Consider the following 16,204-nt stretch of genomic DNA (forward strand, 5'->3'; position numbering starts at 1 on the left):
AGCGCAAATAATACTATTAAAAGTACAATATGAACTAGGATGCAACAAGTAAGGATTACAGCAAATTATTACAAAGACATATTAGCAGTGCAACAGTGCAAGGATGGTGCAATAGCTGAGGATCCAGTAACATGGTGCTCAGGGAAGTCTAGTGCATAGTATGGGGGTAGATCAAGAGATCTACACAGTAAATACGAAATCTTTACAGTGACCTTAAAGAGAGGTCTACAGAGGTGGTGTTAGCACAAAATAAATCCATTGGACAGAAGTATATTTTGTCTTGAGTTCACCGGATGCGCAGAATGGAAAGGGTCGCAGACATGCATATTCATGGTAACCTATTACACTGCAGCAATGACTGTAAAATACTTGCTTGTTTACAAAAAAAAAAAAAACACTGTTCTGCAATGTAACAGCATTGATATAGGTGAACGCCAGTCCTGTAGGCGACAGCATTAAGCCTCATATTTGGCTTTGCCAGCAATATTAAGGATATTTACTTTTAGGCCCTGTCCACACTACATAACCAATCTCGCAAACCGTACTCAAAAACGTTTTAATGAATCCAGCTTAAACCTGTAGCATCCAAACTGAAGTACTGTTTCGTGTTTAGTCGGGCGTAATGTGTCCACACACTAACACTATTAGAATACTTTGGTTGCAGTTCCTAGCAGCGCAATGAACAATGGAAATGAATACGATAGTATCCCACCATGCATTATATTTTATTTTAAAATAATCTGTTATGCCACATATTAACAGAGGCCCATATTGCTAAGAAATAAAAACCAAGTATTTAGGAAAAAGTAACTGCAAACACACACACACACACACACACACACACACACACACACACACACACACACACGCACGCACGCACGCACGCACACGCACGCACGTGCACACGCGCACACACACGCACGCACACACGCACACGCCCACAAACACACACACACACACACACGCACGCACACGCGCGCACACACGCACACACACACGTAGGGCTTGAAGTTTTGGGGTTTTATTTTTAATCAGACGACAAATTTAGCTGATTCTGTTTTATAATTAAAACTCCAAAAAAGCTGTTAATTGCACAACAATCTTTGCTTTTACCTTCATATCTTGCCTGAGCCTAATTCTGGTCCCTTTAATTTTATTTCAAACAGAGGTGACAAATTACATGAATTGCTCATCCCCGGTGCTACTTTTAACTCTCATTTCATTTTTGCAGTCGCCTAATTTAACGTTGTGCTTTTGTTATTTTCCACACTAGTTTAACCCTCCTATTATGTTCAGACTTTAGGTACATGTGTTAAGTTTTGGGTCACACTGACCCGACGCAATTTCAAACTAGTTTAAACAGCCTTAAATTGATTAAATGTTTTTATTTGCAAAGGTTTTCCTCTTTTATGCTCTTTTAGTCCAGGAGCTGTGATAAAACTTCTTTGACTGCCAACCTGGGAGCTCCTCATTTTGGAATGTCTTTACCAGTGAGATGCTGTTGCAATACTGACAGAGAAAATTAGGCTCTGCTTAGTAGATAAAAATTGTTTGTTTACTTGTTTATAAATATCTCCAGACAGGTGATAGAAATAATAATACAAATATAATAATAATAAAGTAACAAATTAAAGAAGTTTGTTTTATTCCTGCACACAAATCTACACAGATAAATGCCACGGGTCACGGTGACCCGAAACATCTTATTTGTATACATGACCTGTTCTAAAAAAAGTAAACATCTCAAAGGTTCTGTTTTCTGTGTTTAATTTCATGACCCCAACTTAGGAAAAGTCATAAAATACTATACAGAAAATGAAAAGAAAAATAGCATTTAAGCCAATTGGAAACTAGAATCGGGTCAAACAGACCCGAAACTTACAAGGAAGGGTTAACAGGGTTGCCCTTGCAGATTTTTTTAAGCATAAAAATGAATTCCTAGTGCAGAGTGTGACAACTGACTTGCTGTCAGTGTAATCGCAAGTATTTTTGCTAAGCAGTCAGCATTAAGGGGATTCTCATGAAGAAGATCACCCATCTGCATCTCAGCCATCTACTTCTGACTATGAGTACTACAGTGACCGAAGCAGTTGCAAGCAGCAGTAATGCACAAAAACGAAACCCACGTTCTAATAATTTTGAAGTATCCGTGGCTTGTTTATCGAGACGACAAGATGTACTGTGTGTGACAGAGCTGCTGGGCAAAAAACAAACAACATATGGATGTACTGTTTTTCAAGAATCTTCTCTTTAGACATGCTGTTGCTGTTGTTGGAATGCAGAAAAATATTAAAACACACGTAATTGAAGGCAACAAACAGTGCTTAGAATTCCATCTTATTGTCATGCGAAGGGTCTACTGTTAGAACATGTAACAAAGAAAAAAGTGTGTCTTTGTTTATATGAATCTATACATAGACAGATTTTTTTAAACTCTACATGCCATAGAGTTTAAAGGTACATAAAAAATGTACCAAGATGCACATCCTTGGAGTTTCTTAGCCTTTATGTTAAAATATATAGTTGATGGATGGGACGCAAACTTTTGGGCATGAGCGTTTCAGGAACGCATGAACAGAAAAGGTAGTGCGACCTCTGGTCTAGTCATTGTACTGTCTCACCTAATGAGCAAAGTACAACTGGTCTTGTCAATAGGGACAAACAAACAGGCTGTCTTTTTTAAAATACACTACCTCCATTGTACCTGGCCAAGTTTTTAATTTGCTGGGAAGTTGAAATCTGGGGTCTTGTAGCCAATCAGATTTAACGGAGACGGGTTAAAAATGTACATGCAAATGCAATGGCGATGATCTACTTAAAGAGTAAGTAGCAGAATTCCAAAAAATATCATGTTACACGTCCCCACGTTGCTACAACTGTTTAAATACCGTACCTGTCATCTGTGTGGCAGTCAAACGGTTAAGGAAAGAACAGTTCCGGTCCAATAAAGAGGTCAGCTCTTAACAGACTGGACTAATCACAGGCATGAAGTAATACACAAGACTCAATTCAAAAGTGTGGGAAAAACACATTCATTCTCATAGGCCACAAATATTTCTCCAACCACGGGCCAAGGTAATTAGCTCTTCTGCAAATGCCACTTAAGCTTCAGTGGATCAGCAACACGTTCAGCACTATTAACTGCATCAGCGTTCTCAATAATCTTTGCACCTGGTGGTTCATAACTTCTCCAGAGAGGAAAACAAGGAACACTACCAGGAACAATCGAGTCCCTCTCCCTGGACAGTTGAGCAGCCTACCAGGATGTATTTAGGCTTTGCTCATTCCATAGTCTATAGAACCTCCATAACACACACAATTCTTCCCACAAATGATTTGGCGCTACAATAAATTGTTGTCTAATTTTTAAAAGGAGCGCTAAATAAGGCTTTAACTTAATCACTCTAATCTCCTTCTGTTCTGTGCTTTTTTTTTTTTTTTTTTTTTTACTTTACAAAGACTTGTTCTTGAAAATATAAAAGCCAAGCTGCTCTTCCTGGCTTGCTTCCTGTGTAAGACTCACTCGTGCGGTCTAAAAGTGAGGCTTTTTTAGTCAAGATGGCAACTGTCCTTTAGCCCAGGAAGAAGTAAATGTAGACTCAACCATAACTATTAAACAATCCATAACGCAATAAGAAATGTAACAGATTCAATCACAAACATGACCTCGACACAGAGAAAGGCTACTGGTTAAATCATTTGTCACTGAAGACAATAAGTTTATCAAGTTTCTTTTAGTATGTTGTTCCACTTTCATGCTCAGGCATTCACTTCTGAAGTAAACGTTCCACCTGCAATTCAAAATATATAAATAAATAATAATAATAATAAAAAATAAATAAGTCGCACACACAACTACTATTGCTGCTGTTTGTACTTGCAAGAGGTAAGCAAATTGTTTATTCATCCTCACCAAGAAATGATCTGCAATTCTCTTTAACCCCTATCTCTTTATATATATAAAAAAGTACAAAATCATCTCGATTCCATAAACACAATAACCATCCCGCTTCCTTTTCTTGTGTTCTTGGGTCAATGTGTTACTGGAACTGCCGTTTTAAAGATGCTGGCGTAATACACTGCTTACCAAATAGTCTGGCAGTCTGCTAAATTGAAAGCAAATGTGACCTAAAAATCTCTTCTTTCTTTCTCTGCTTTAGAAGCTGTGCTCCATTAGCAGCAAACAGCAGACTGGGAGACTAGCCAGAGTTTCAAGGCAGAAAGCAAGTACTGCAAACAGACCTACTTACAGTATTTACATTAGATTATTTCCTCATCGGTCTCCGGGGAAAAAAAAACAAAAAAAAACCTGCTCAACAAATCTCCCAGGTGCTACAGGAAACTACATTGGGCCTTCTTAAAAACACCATGCATAATTAAAAACCAGACATAGCACAGCCATTTTCAAGGTAATTGGTTGTATCATTCTCATTAAAATCTGAGTCACAGACTGAATTTGTTTTACAGATGCGCTGTCGAGATACAGTACATATAGGACACTTCAATACACAGTGTTTGGAGATAAATTTGTAAAAAGTTGTCAAACCACATTCAGGTTTACTGTAGGTTAGTGGATTTGGAGTAAATACTACCATTTCCAAAAGTATAAAATCAACTTTGTTTTTTATTCAACGGAAATGTATGTTTTTTTTTTTTTTTATTATTTTTTTAGGTCCAACATTTTCCAGCAGAGATTTCTTCAGAATAAGTAACCAAGCTTTGAAAATACTATCATTTTGTGAAATAAACAGGTTATTAATTAGAACTGCTATTTCATTCCCTAAAAAAGTAATTATTTATTAAATCAACAAATTATAACCCATTGGCTCAGCCTCTCCCAGGGTGGGGGATGGGAAACCCGCCGGGACTTATTCTCCTCATCGTGCAACAATGAACTCTACTGCCCAGACACCGAGCATATTCAGGAGCGGGTAAGAAGCAGGGATGATCCCACCCATTTTTGGTCTGGCTTGCTTGGAGTAAAAGTGATTCTGGCTTTAGGTTTGTGAGATCGGAGAATGCTCATAAGCCTTCAGTGCTGTGTGGGGACTCGCTGCACACTCAAAAAAAAAAAAAAACAGAGACTTTATACTGTTACTGACACCACACACACCAAGAATATCACAAACCAGCTTACCACAAGACCTACATACAGAGCATATTGAATGATCACTCAGGGTACATGGTTTTTATTCATTGCAGGAGGATGTTCCAGTAAACCACGAACCCCAACATCCTCGTAAGGCGAATAAAGAAATGTACATACCACGAACAATCGTTCAATATTCTGTTTATACCGCAAATATATGTGTAAAATAAATAACAATAAAATTTTATATATATATGAAGTCAGTTCATTCTGGGCTTATTTGACCTGCCAGATCTTTACTTTCATTGTCAACAGAACGGCTTCAAAGCAGCTGTCTATGGCCTCTTGACAACAGTATTTTTTTTTAGTTTTTTAGATAAGGCAGAAGCATACAGATAAGTAACTGCAATTTCTTGACTAAACTCGTTCAAGGAAATCGGAGTCCAAATCAAAGCAGCCACAGAAGTATTTCAGACATTTTAAAACACGTAGCGGTGGACACACACACACACACACACACACACACACACACACACACACACACACACACACACACACACACACACACACACACACACACACACACACACACACACACACACACACACACACACACACACACACACACACACACACACACACACACACACACACACACACACACACACACACACACACTTAAAACAAACTCTGAGGAAAATGAATTTCCCAATACTTTTCTACAATGTCCTGGCCAAATTTAGTACTCATTTACTGTAAATGACTTCTTATAATGCAAACTGACTGAGCATGAATTTCCTGGTTGTGCCAATTGTTTTGGAGGTCCCCAGGGAAGAAAACATTGTCGTTAAGGCAGAAGTGGAGCGCTGACTTAGACAAGGACAAAATGACAGGCATTGCAGAGGGAGTATTTTTAATATTAGGTAGCTAATTACGTTTACAATTAGGCATGCTTAAAATTCAAAAGGTACAGCACAGCACACAGTCACGCTAAAGAATCAAGAAGTGCAGTTAACGTATTTATATGACTGGTAAAATACAATTCAAAGTTGCTGCAGTGTGTCCACCATTTTGTCATTTCAAATCTTTTCACAAAACAAACAATCAACTTTAAAGCTGCAGTGTCCAGTCAGTCATGAAAACATTTGGAAGTGAAAATTGCTACAATAAAAGCCATTACTTAAATATATAAACACATTACATTTTCGGTCCTCTAAAATAAATGCTTTTACATAATCACTTTTTTATATTAGTGCTCCCTTGCTACAACACGGATCTCAGGGAACAGACAATATGAGCGTTATAACCAAAGCATGTTATAAACGGGGGACGGGGTGGAGGGGCTCCACGGGACACATAACACGCATTTGCCAAAATACAAAAAATAACTCCCCCCTCTATAGTGCACATATAGCGAAGCAAAAATGAAACTTTCCGTGAATTAACCATGCATAAAGCACCATGTAATCAACGCTTTATTTTTTACAAAAAAAAATAAATAAATAACACTCCCTCTCGTGGATCATTTTAATGAGCAGTTTTTAAACTATAAATATCCTGGCTAAACGGCGGTCGGGAGTTCAGTTCAAAGCGACAGACAAATAAACCACGTGCAAGAAGGAGAGCGGGTTGGTAAAGGGGAAGAGGGAATGGGCTTGCCAAGGTTCGGATGCCGTAGAGGGGCTGAAGCGAAGCTGGAGCGTCTTGTCTCCCAAGAAAAAGCCGCAGTTCCTTAAAAGCTACTAAAAAGTAAATACATTAGGAAAGAATACCACGTAATAGGCCTAATATTTATTTAGTTATAAAACATATGCTGAATAAGACGTCTGTGTTATAAACTGCCAGTGCAGCTTTTCTTCAGTTCAGATACTGTATCAAAAGGGAGAGACAGAAACGGAAGTTAGACTGAGAAGTTGTTTACAGTTTGAACAACACCGGTACTGTATTTACTGTAGAAATATTGCATGAATCACTAGTACAGGGAATTGGGGGGACATGCTGTAGGAGCATTATATCCAAGGCACGTTATAACCGAGAGCCTTATAGGCAGGGAGCAGTGTGTGTGTGTGTGTGTGTGTGTGACCAGACCAAGGCTGGTGGTCACACCTTAGAGCTTGTGCTTGTAAATTCTTGAAGGTTTTGGTTACAGATGATGCGATCCACCTACACGTCTCCTTGTTTCAGCAGCTACCTAACCAAGGTTGACCACAACAAGCAACAGCCATCTGATGCAAGTGTGATATACAGACAGAGTGTAAGTGGTCTTTATATAGTCTGATACTCTAACATAGCTTGTGCTAAGGTGCGCCCTTTAAAATGTCATCTTATTTGAATAAGCGCTTCTCTAGATGCATCTAAAAACGTAGTGTGACATAAACAGGGGGCTTCCATGTACCCCCCCAGATTCTGAAACTCTTAATAACAACATAAGTTTCTCAGCAAGTCCCATTAGCATTAACACAGCTATATAGAAAAATCTATGAAGTAGACAGACGGACAGAATAAGGGCAGCATATGATACGCTCAATAACCGAAGCTAAAGAAGGTTCTCATCAAGTTTCACTACAATTGGACAAGTGGTTCTCCAAATATGAAAAAATGTAAGTTGGACATGCAGATACATCTGGATGGACAGGCAGACAGCCTCTACATACCTATTATAATTCATTCAATAACTTAAAACGAGGTCCGTAGCAAGTTCTATCCCAATTGTATCAGTGGAACTATAGATATTTGTAGAAACATTAGTGGAAGTCAGATTGTCACCATCTCCTTATTCTTCAGATTCCTTACACTTCTGTATATTGTAGGCCCCAATATGTATCAATAAACTAGCTTTGCTATGAGGGTTTTTTAACTCTGTGCTACACGGCACACCCTTTGCTTATAATGGTTCTGCGTTTCTCCAACATCATAAAAGTGAGAATGTTATGTCATCTTGTTTTCTTCATACCTGTATCCTTGGCGACCAGTCCTGTTGGAAGGTCTGGCAGTGTGGGAGAGTTCCAGCTATCCCTGGCCACTCCTCGAGCGTTACAGAACTCCCATCTCTTCTGCTGCAGCTGCTGTAACCAGTATCTCATCACCTGTTTGTTGGGAGCCTGCGAAAATCAATACATCATTATTCAGTTTCTCCTATATTTATCAAGGTACGGGTCATGTTATTTCAGATTACCTTTACCCGCAAGAGTGAAAGTTTATACACAGCCTTGATGTATGTTTGTGTTTTTTGCCAAATGAATTACCTTTTTACTGTCAGTTTTATAAAGGCAATTTAAACATATAGTTTAAATATTTGGTCATTGTTTTTCACAAACAATTAAAACATGGTAAAAGCACAAGTTATACAGCTGTATTTTGGGTTGAGTAACTACAACATCTGACTTGGTTTGTAACGCGTCACATATTCACATTAAACCGAGTGCAAATGTAAAAACTCTTCACTGCACCACCTACATTTAACCAACTCAAGCTACAGGGATGTTAGGCCTCATTCCTCAATGCTTCCCAAAATGAAAACAGATTGTGGGAAATGCCCACTTGCAGACATGGCTGAGAAGCTTTTGCTTGGAACAGGGGCCACAGTGAAGAAGTTCAACTGTTCCTCACGCCTAGCTGTGTAACCCCTTTGAAATGTTTACCATAATACAGCAAAGCGTAATGAAGCCTAGTGAAAGCATGGTAAAGAATAGGTAAGCATTGTAAAGAATAACAAGACATAGTAAAGTATATTGGCAACCAGGGTAAACTATGGTAAATGCAGAGTATAACCAAAAATACAGAAGGTAACCTTTTATAAGGGACACATTAAGGGATAGATGCAATTGAAATAAAAGACAGTGTTGCTAAACACGCTACACTACGAATAACAAAGATAACTTTTTTTTTTTTTACCATTTTAACATAAAAAATAGATAACAGATTTTAAGCAGGAAGATGTCCCATAAATTCAGTGGCACACGAAATACTATCCATTTCCTACTAATGCAGAGTGTGGTTTTTTTGGAACAGTCACCATGGCAGAACAGAACTCGTGCCATACATAGTCCTGCATTAAGAAATGCCAGAAACTACATTTTTGTATTCGAAAAAAGTAATCTGTAACAGTTTATCTAAAAGGGTTGTTAAAATGAAATAGAGAAAGCAGTGAAAGGCAGAAGCTTGACAGTATTTCTTAACTTCCTATTTTGAATTAACTGAAACCTCAAGGCCTTCGCTCAAGAGGAAAAACACAGGCCTTTAAAAGCAGTCAAAAACCCTGCACACATCACTTGAGGCTCAGCAGCAGTATTTTCATTCCTTACCTGGAGTATTTGTTTGTCAGTTTGGCTTTCTCTGTTGGTCTTTCGCATCATTAACACTGTAGGACTTGAATTCAAAAGGTTTCCCAAAGAAACTAATGTTACTTGTCTCAAGACCCTTGCTGTGGGACTTCAACACTCTGCAACCTGTTCCACAGAATGAACTTGTACTCGAAGCAGACTCATTCGAGGGAGAAGTTGATGTAATAATGGAACGTACATTACAAACTGCCTAGTCAGACTTTGACCATCAACAAAGTCAGTTCAGCTATACACTGATGCTTCACGATGCTTCACGATGCTGACATCATCACATCACAACCTCATTACTTATTGTGACTTCCTTGAGTGGTTGTAATGTTGTAGATTTCAAATAAAACAGTGTTTGGTGGAGATGTATTAATCAATATACATTAGATCACCTACTTGTTCCTAATATTTCATTTGTTATCTGTTTAATAACCTCTCATGTGTGTTCTGTTGTTTATGTTTAGTTTATTTCTTGCCAAAATTGTTTCAGAAAAGGTGCTTAGGTCGGCCAGGGTGTCCTCGGCTCAACGCGTACCAGCGACCCCTGTGGACTTGCCGGTAAGCTGCCCAGAGCTGCGTTGTTCTCCGACGCTGTAGCTCTGAGGTGGCTGCATGGTGAGCCTGCAGTGTGAAAAGAAGTGGTCGGCTGACAGCACATGCTTCGGAGGACTGTGTGTGCTCATCTTTGACGTTCCCAAGTCAGCCCAAGGGTGGTAACGGTGAGCTGAGCCTAAATAATAACTGGATATCCTAAAGTGGGACAAAATAATAAAAAAAACAATTGACGACTACTAAATTTTAGAAAAAAAAATAATGCATTAATATCATACTGTTATCAGATACTAATGCAAAGCAAATTAAATATCTACTTAAATATCTATCTAAGCGGTTTTTATTTTAGCCAATGAGGTGTTCACGTGTGGCAGCAATGCACTAGCAAAAGTCACAAGGCAGTGATGTCAGCTCCCTAGCAACAAGCCTCCAATGTTGGGAATGGATTCTTTCAATACAGCAGGTCTGTTCATTTGAGAAAAGAGAGGAAGACTCATGAAATTAATTGGAGATTGAAGTTGATGAGAAGCAATTACCCTCTGCTGTACAAATTAAAACTGTGTGCTGGTTTTTATAAGAAAAATGAGGAAAAGCGGGCTGCGTAGAAGATTTATATTGGACGCTGACACCCCCGATAAAAAGGGAGTGGTTGTACAGTGTTATCCTATTTGTTTTTCTATGGGTCTCTTGCTATCTCACGGCCCTTGATACATAGCAGATTTATATTGGAACCCGACACCCACGATATATCGAGTGGGTGATGAATTTTGTAAACTATGAGGAGTTATCACAATGAAAACAATACACACAGTACCTCTACTCCGATACAATATATCATGTAAAGAAAGCATCATGATTCATTGATAAGCAATTAATGGTTGCACCACTAGAGATAATGATTCAAGCAGCAACACCCATAGAGAACCATACAGAACAGATTTAATTTTCTGTTGCTTTGCAATGTCCAGCGACTCTCTGTAATGTTTATCTGGCGTTGATCAGATTGTGGTAATCTGCGCACTTTGTGAACTCTGCCAGCGATAACCATGCAACTGTAATTGGCTTCATGACTATGCTGAGATAATGCACAGACAGGCAGTGTTATACTGCACATGTAGTCACTTAAATATAATTAATTAGATCAACATTTTCTTATGGAATGTTTTATTTACCAAGGGTGGTTATCCTTACACTTCTGAAAGCTGCTGTCAGGCAGCATTCTCCTTTGTTTCACATTTTTTTTTTATTATTTTACTTTTGGTCTACTGTTGGTCTCCAGTTCCTCAGATATCAGTATTTGGAATTTCATGTGTTAGTTCTGCCCTGCCTGGTGAGCACTTGTCAGAAGATGGTAAAAATGCCCACTTTCATAACCTTTCACCACATATTTCACCATCTGGGAGATGACCGAAAAAAAAAACATATATATATCAGTGTCATTTTTAAAGTTTATTTCAAGGGCTTCCCAACAAAAAATAAATAAACAGGACGCAAGGAATACAGCAACCTAGGTATGTTATCCATAACTAGAATACTGTACACTCAATACATCTAGAAATAAAAGAAACAATTCATGCATAAGACTCCCACTGCATAGAGGTGGCATCCATGACTGGTTTTACTAGGAGTATAGAGATGCTGTTTTAAAAGTACTCAAGACCATGGCTCATTTTCATAAGTTTGGAAATGGTACCCCATTCAAATGACCTGTCACACATAGTATCTTATAACGGAAATGCAAGCTTGTGTTTCTATTAGTTTAAAATAAGAACTACATTCAAATATGTCATAGCTGCTGGGTCCTACCACCTATCCAATGATCATTAAACTATTCATTGGCGTTTCTTATTCTATACTGTGTACATATAGTTCGAATTTTGAATTTGCAGCAGCTGTGGCAGGGTTTTGTGTTACTGTCATGCTTGGGAAAATCCCATTAACTAACTGAGATATCCGAAATCCATAATAGCAACGCAATTACAGCTTCAGACATTGCCTGGACGGGAAAGGGTAATAACAATCTTACAGTAAGCTACCAACTACATCACATAGACTTGGTACAGATTCAGCACAAAGGAAATAACCAATTTCTAACCAAGGGGAACTAAATAAACAGTTTCACTTTCTTTCAAAACTAAATGACCTGTAGATATTGGTATGGTTAAATATGAACCCCAAAGCTTCTGAAAAACACTCGCAATATACTCTCACCACCACTTTATTACTTAGACCGGTTTATTTTCTTTAACTAAATGGACGCCAAGTTCACGGAGCTGTATAACACCTCGCTGACAAGAACTTCCAGTGGGTGTGTGAGGGCGTTTGAATTCTCACTTGCAAACATGTCAACAGTGTCACTTGAGACTCTGACAACAATAAACACTCAACGCCGAGGTGAGGGTACTTGCATTTCACCCACATCCGCAACTCAAAGCAAGCCCTAAATCTCTTCACTGATTTACACTACACATTAACAACAGTGCACTGTGTCACTAGTGATAAACAGTGTCTCCAAATATCTGAGAAAAACAAATACACAATAGGACTACACGTAGCATACTGTAAAAGTATAGAATTACAGTGAATTGCTTTTTGTCTGATATTAGTCAGAGATGGTCATTTAACATTCCGTTTTGCCAGTTGTTTGATTCATTGATTTGCTTTGGCAATGCGATTTGTTTTATTTTTCCCAAATAAACGAATTCCACTGCATTTAACAGTATAATAATAATAATAATAATAATAATAATAATAATAATAATAATAATAATAATAATATGCAAATACGGTTACTCTTCTGACAACCACACAATGGTTCCTAGTAGCAATAACAGTAACCCTGTTTTGGAGTTAGAAACTCTTGTTACTGATTCCAAAATGAAACAGCTGGTTTACCTTGAGGATGAAGTCATTTTCAGCTGTATGGATCTCAAACTGCCCTTCATCGCCAGCGTCCACTTCATAACTAAAGCAGGCATCGGCTATTTCAATATGTCCCAGAGGTAGGGAGTCCTGGGGAGTCTTGAAGTAATACAAATAGCATTTTCTGGGATCGTAGACAAACCAGCGGGTTTTGAAACCCCTCAGTGGCCCCTTCCCAGCTAGCTTGTTCAAAAATCCGCATAATTTCGGGGGTTGGTCCTTGGCGCTTTCACTGTCTGTCATATCCAGGGACCTCACAGGCGTAACCCTCGGGTTTCGCGCAGGACCGACCTCACTCCCATCACCTCCATGCATTTTTCTTTAAAACTTTCTTCTTCTTGCCCAGGTTCAGCGGATACAAATGTATACTCACTTCCAGCCTCATGACTGGCCGCTCATAACTCGTGGCGTCGCAAAGCACCATAGGATTTGTAGTTCATTGACCCTAAACATAGATAGTTTGATATTTTCGTTTACAAATTGCAGTACAAGCTGCACTTATTACTTTAGTTATACTAGTTTGCATTGTATTAACTCAGGTCCATTCACAACACAATACGTTTGATAAAACTACTATATCAACATAGACCTGACGGGATACAACACTTCTAGTTTTTATTAGAGCATTTTCAGCAGCGAAGAACCCCCCTGAACTTCATCAGTAATGTATGTTTAGGTGTAATCCCGGCATAAACATGCATATAATTGAAGAGTTCAAACCGGCAATTTGGGAGTAAGCAATGCTGTAATATATATATATATATATATATATATATATATATATATATATATATATATATATATATATATATATATATATATATATATATATAATCACTAGATGGTGCTAGTGAATCATATTGCAGGTTTCAGTAAAACTGTAGCAGGATTCTTGTTCAAGCTATTCTGCATTTGTACTTTCAAAATGAGATACCCTATACTAAGTTGAATCCTGGTACCTTTGCTGAAGGGCAAATGTAAGTCTAATATTGATCTCAACAGAGGCAGATCTTAATACATCTCCCATTGAAATCAATACAAAATCCACTCCCTAAAGTTTGCTACAGAATGCAATAGTCTAGCTATTGATTGATTGAGTATGTGGACCGTTGCTTACAGGAACCACTGGGAAGTTGTTTTTGTGCCTTTGGAAGGATCATTCAGTCCTGTCTACCTAGTTTGGGGCAGAAGCAAGTTCTGCAAGATCATTACTTTGTCTTGCCCATCTGAACTGAAACGGATTTGAAGTAGGGATATGCATCGCTTTTAGGTTATAGGGATACCACTGGCACACTTAATCAAGTGGACAAAGGTATGAAATAGTGATGTCACATCACTATCATACCATTGTCCATACCAGCTTGACTAAAAATCACATTACCTACTGTAAAGGTCTTGGCTCAGCATCAAAACTAGAGCCACAGTGATGTCATTGTGTAGCAAAGGAGGCGGTCTTACCAAATAAAAGGAGCAGGCCTTATCTGAAAAAAATATGAAGTCTACATAACAGAATACACTTAGGGTATTACAGGGGTTGGGCAAAACATTAGAAACACCCGTCTTAACATTGTAAGCACTGACTCACCCTGATTAGGAGCAGGCTGTTTGAATTGTTCTGGAGAGATACATGAATATTCTATCAGGGAAGCTGGGGTGCAAATGTAGAGAAAAATCTGCTGTCTGGCATGGTTTTCTGGATATTTTATATATCATTTAAATTATTTACATGAATCTGTCATGAGAGGCACCCATTTTCATAAAAGTTTGAGTTATATATAGCAGGTGATTACAACCCCTATACATCCATTTTGGTGTAATTTTGAACAACAGAGAAAACATTGTTCTGAAGAAAGTTCAAAAGGGTCATTTACACCATCAGCACTTTTCTAGGGTCTCTTAACCAATGAAAGTTTTCAACAATAAGCGTGCTCCTTTTGAAAAGACTGAAAGGTTGTTTTAGAAAAAAAACACTTGGGTTGTGCAAGCGTAATTTCACTATATCGCTATACAAAAAGGTTTGAAGAGTTGATACTATTTATTAGATCGATAGAGAAATCACAATATACAGTAGAATTATACAAAAGCACACATAATCCCAGATGATGCAAATGTAGATGAAGTATCTGTTTAACTCTACGAACCCTAGAAGACTTGTCAAAGTTTTTACCATGATGTACAATACTGCAGTACACTTTTCTACAGGTATTTAGTTCTGGAGCCCTGGGAAAGGCATGCCTCCCAACTACCTGTGTGTATGATACATGGATGAACTTGCAGAGAATAATTATCTGTGTGTATGACACGTGTATGAACTTGCAGAGAATCGTTCGTGTGAATGTGAAGCTTCAAATCAGCCGGAGGCAGAGTCACCCTGTGTCCTCTTCAGGGCAGACACAATGCAGGGAAAGAAAGGATTGCTCATTCAGAAGGAGGTTGTGTGGGGGAGAGGAAACCATGAACTCTGATTCACTGTACATTGGAACACTTGGTTTAAAATAATGTAACTGACAGAACTTTTAAGACAGATGGACACTGTTTTGAAGCAAGGCAAATGTTCTGAGATTGTCTTTATATTTGAACAGTACAAAGCAAGCAAGAAACACTTTAGGGACTGATTTCAGAGCTTTTTACTTAAGGTAACAATCTATCTACTTTTTAAAGAGGTACAAAAAACATATTTTCAAGTTACAAAGCGAGAAATAAACAACTTACATAAACTGTCTGAAATTAAACAATACCTGCTGTGTTTATTTCTGGTTTTGTAACTGTAACAGGTGTCTTTTCCCCTTTTGAAAAAAAATGAGTCATTTACTCATTGGACAAAAAGGCTTTTCGTTACAGATAGAAGAAGATGTGATGATGTGCACAATTAATATCTGAACTGTCATCCCCATCACAAGTTGTTGTGTTTCTATGTGAGTCACATTATACGCATTCCAAAAGAACAGAACCAGTACTTTTGATTATCTACACAAGACACTTCTAATGTATAAAACTGTAAAAAGTTGCATTACAGCACAGTGAATGGTGCTTTTTGCAATCAGGAATAAGTGACAATGTGAGAAACATGAATCCGATGCTGACCTGACTAAAAGCAAAAAAAAGCTGAAAATGGTCAAACGTGGCAGACTAAATCAATTAGACTTCTGGTTCTGCGAATCCCAGCTCACAGGCACGGAGCCACTGATAGGATTTACCAGATATGAAAACTGGCAGATTAATGAGCACTGTCTGTATTAAACGCACACAATCCTCGGGAATGCATCCTCGGGAATGCATTTCTGAGGGCAGAAAAATTGATGCTGTCACT

General features: G+C 38.3%; 1 protein-coding gene across 2 annotated transcripts in view; it reads right to left on the minus strand.

The window, feature by feature from the left end:
- The window catches only part of LOC121294699 (TBC1 domain family member 2B-like), a 34,990-nt gene extending 21,703 nt beyond the window's left edge, over window positions 1–13,287 (minus strand). The window contains exons 1-2 of one of the 2 annotated variants that reach the window (XM_041218698.1): window positions 12,868–13,287; window positions 8,043–8,190 (exon numbers count right to left, since the gene is read on the minus strand). In XM_041218698.1, the coding sequence (XP_041074632.1) occupies window positions 8,043–8,190; window positions 12,868–13,209 (490 nt within the window). In that variant the 5' untranslated portion in view covers window positions 13,210–13,287. Of the gene's footprint in view, window positions 1–8,042; window positions 8,191–9,393; window positions 9,933–12,867 lie in introns of those variants that run through there. The other variant, XM_041218699.1, reaches the window with a different exon arrangement.
- Window positions 13,288–16,204: the final 2,917 nt, after the last annotated feature.

Source organism: Polyodon spathula, chromosome 19 (genome assembly GCF_017654505.1).
Source record: "Polyodon spathula isolate WHYD16114869_AA chromosome 19, ASM1765450v1, whole genome shotgun sequence".
Lineage (NCBI taxonomy): Eukaryota > Metazoa > Chordata > Actinopteri > Acipenseriformes > Polyodontidae > Polyodon > Polyodon spathula.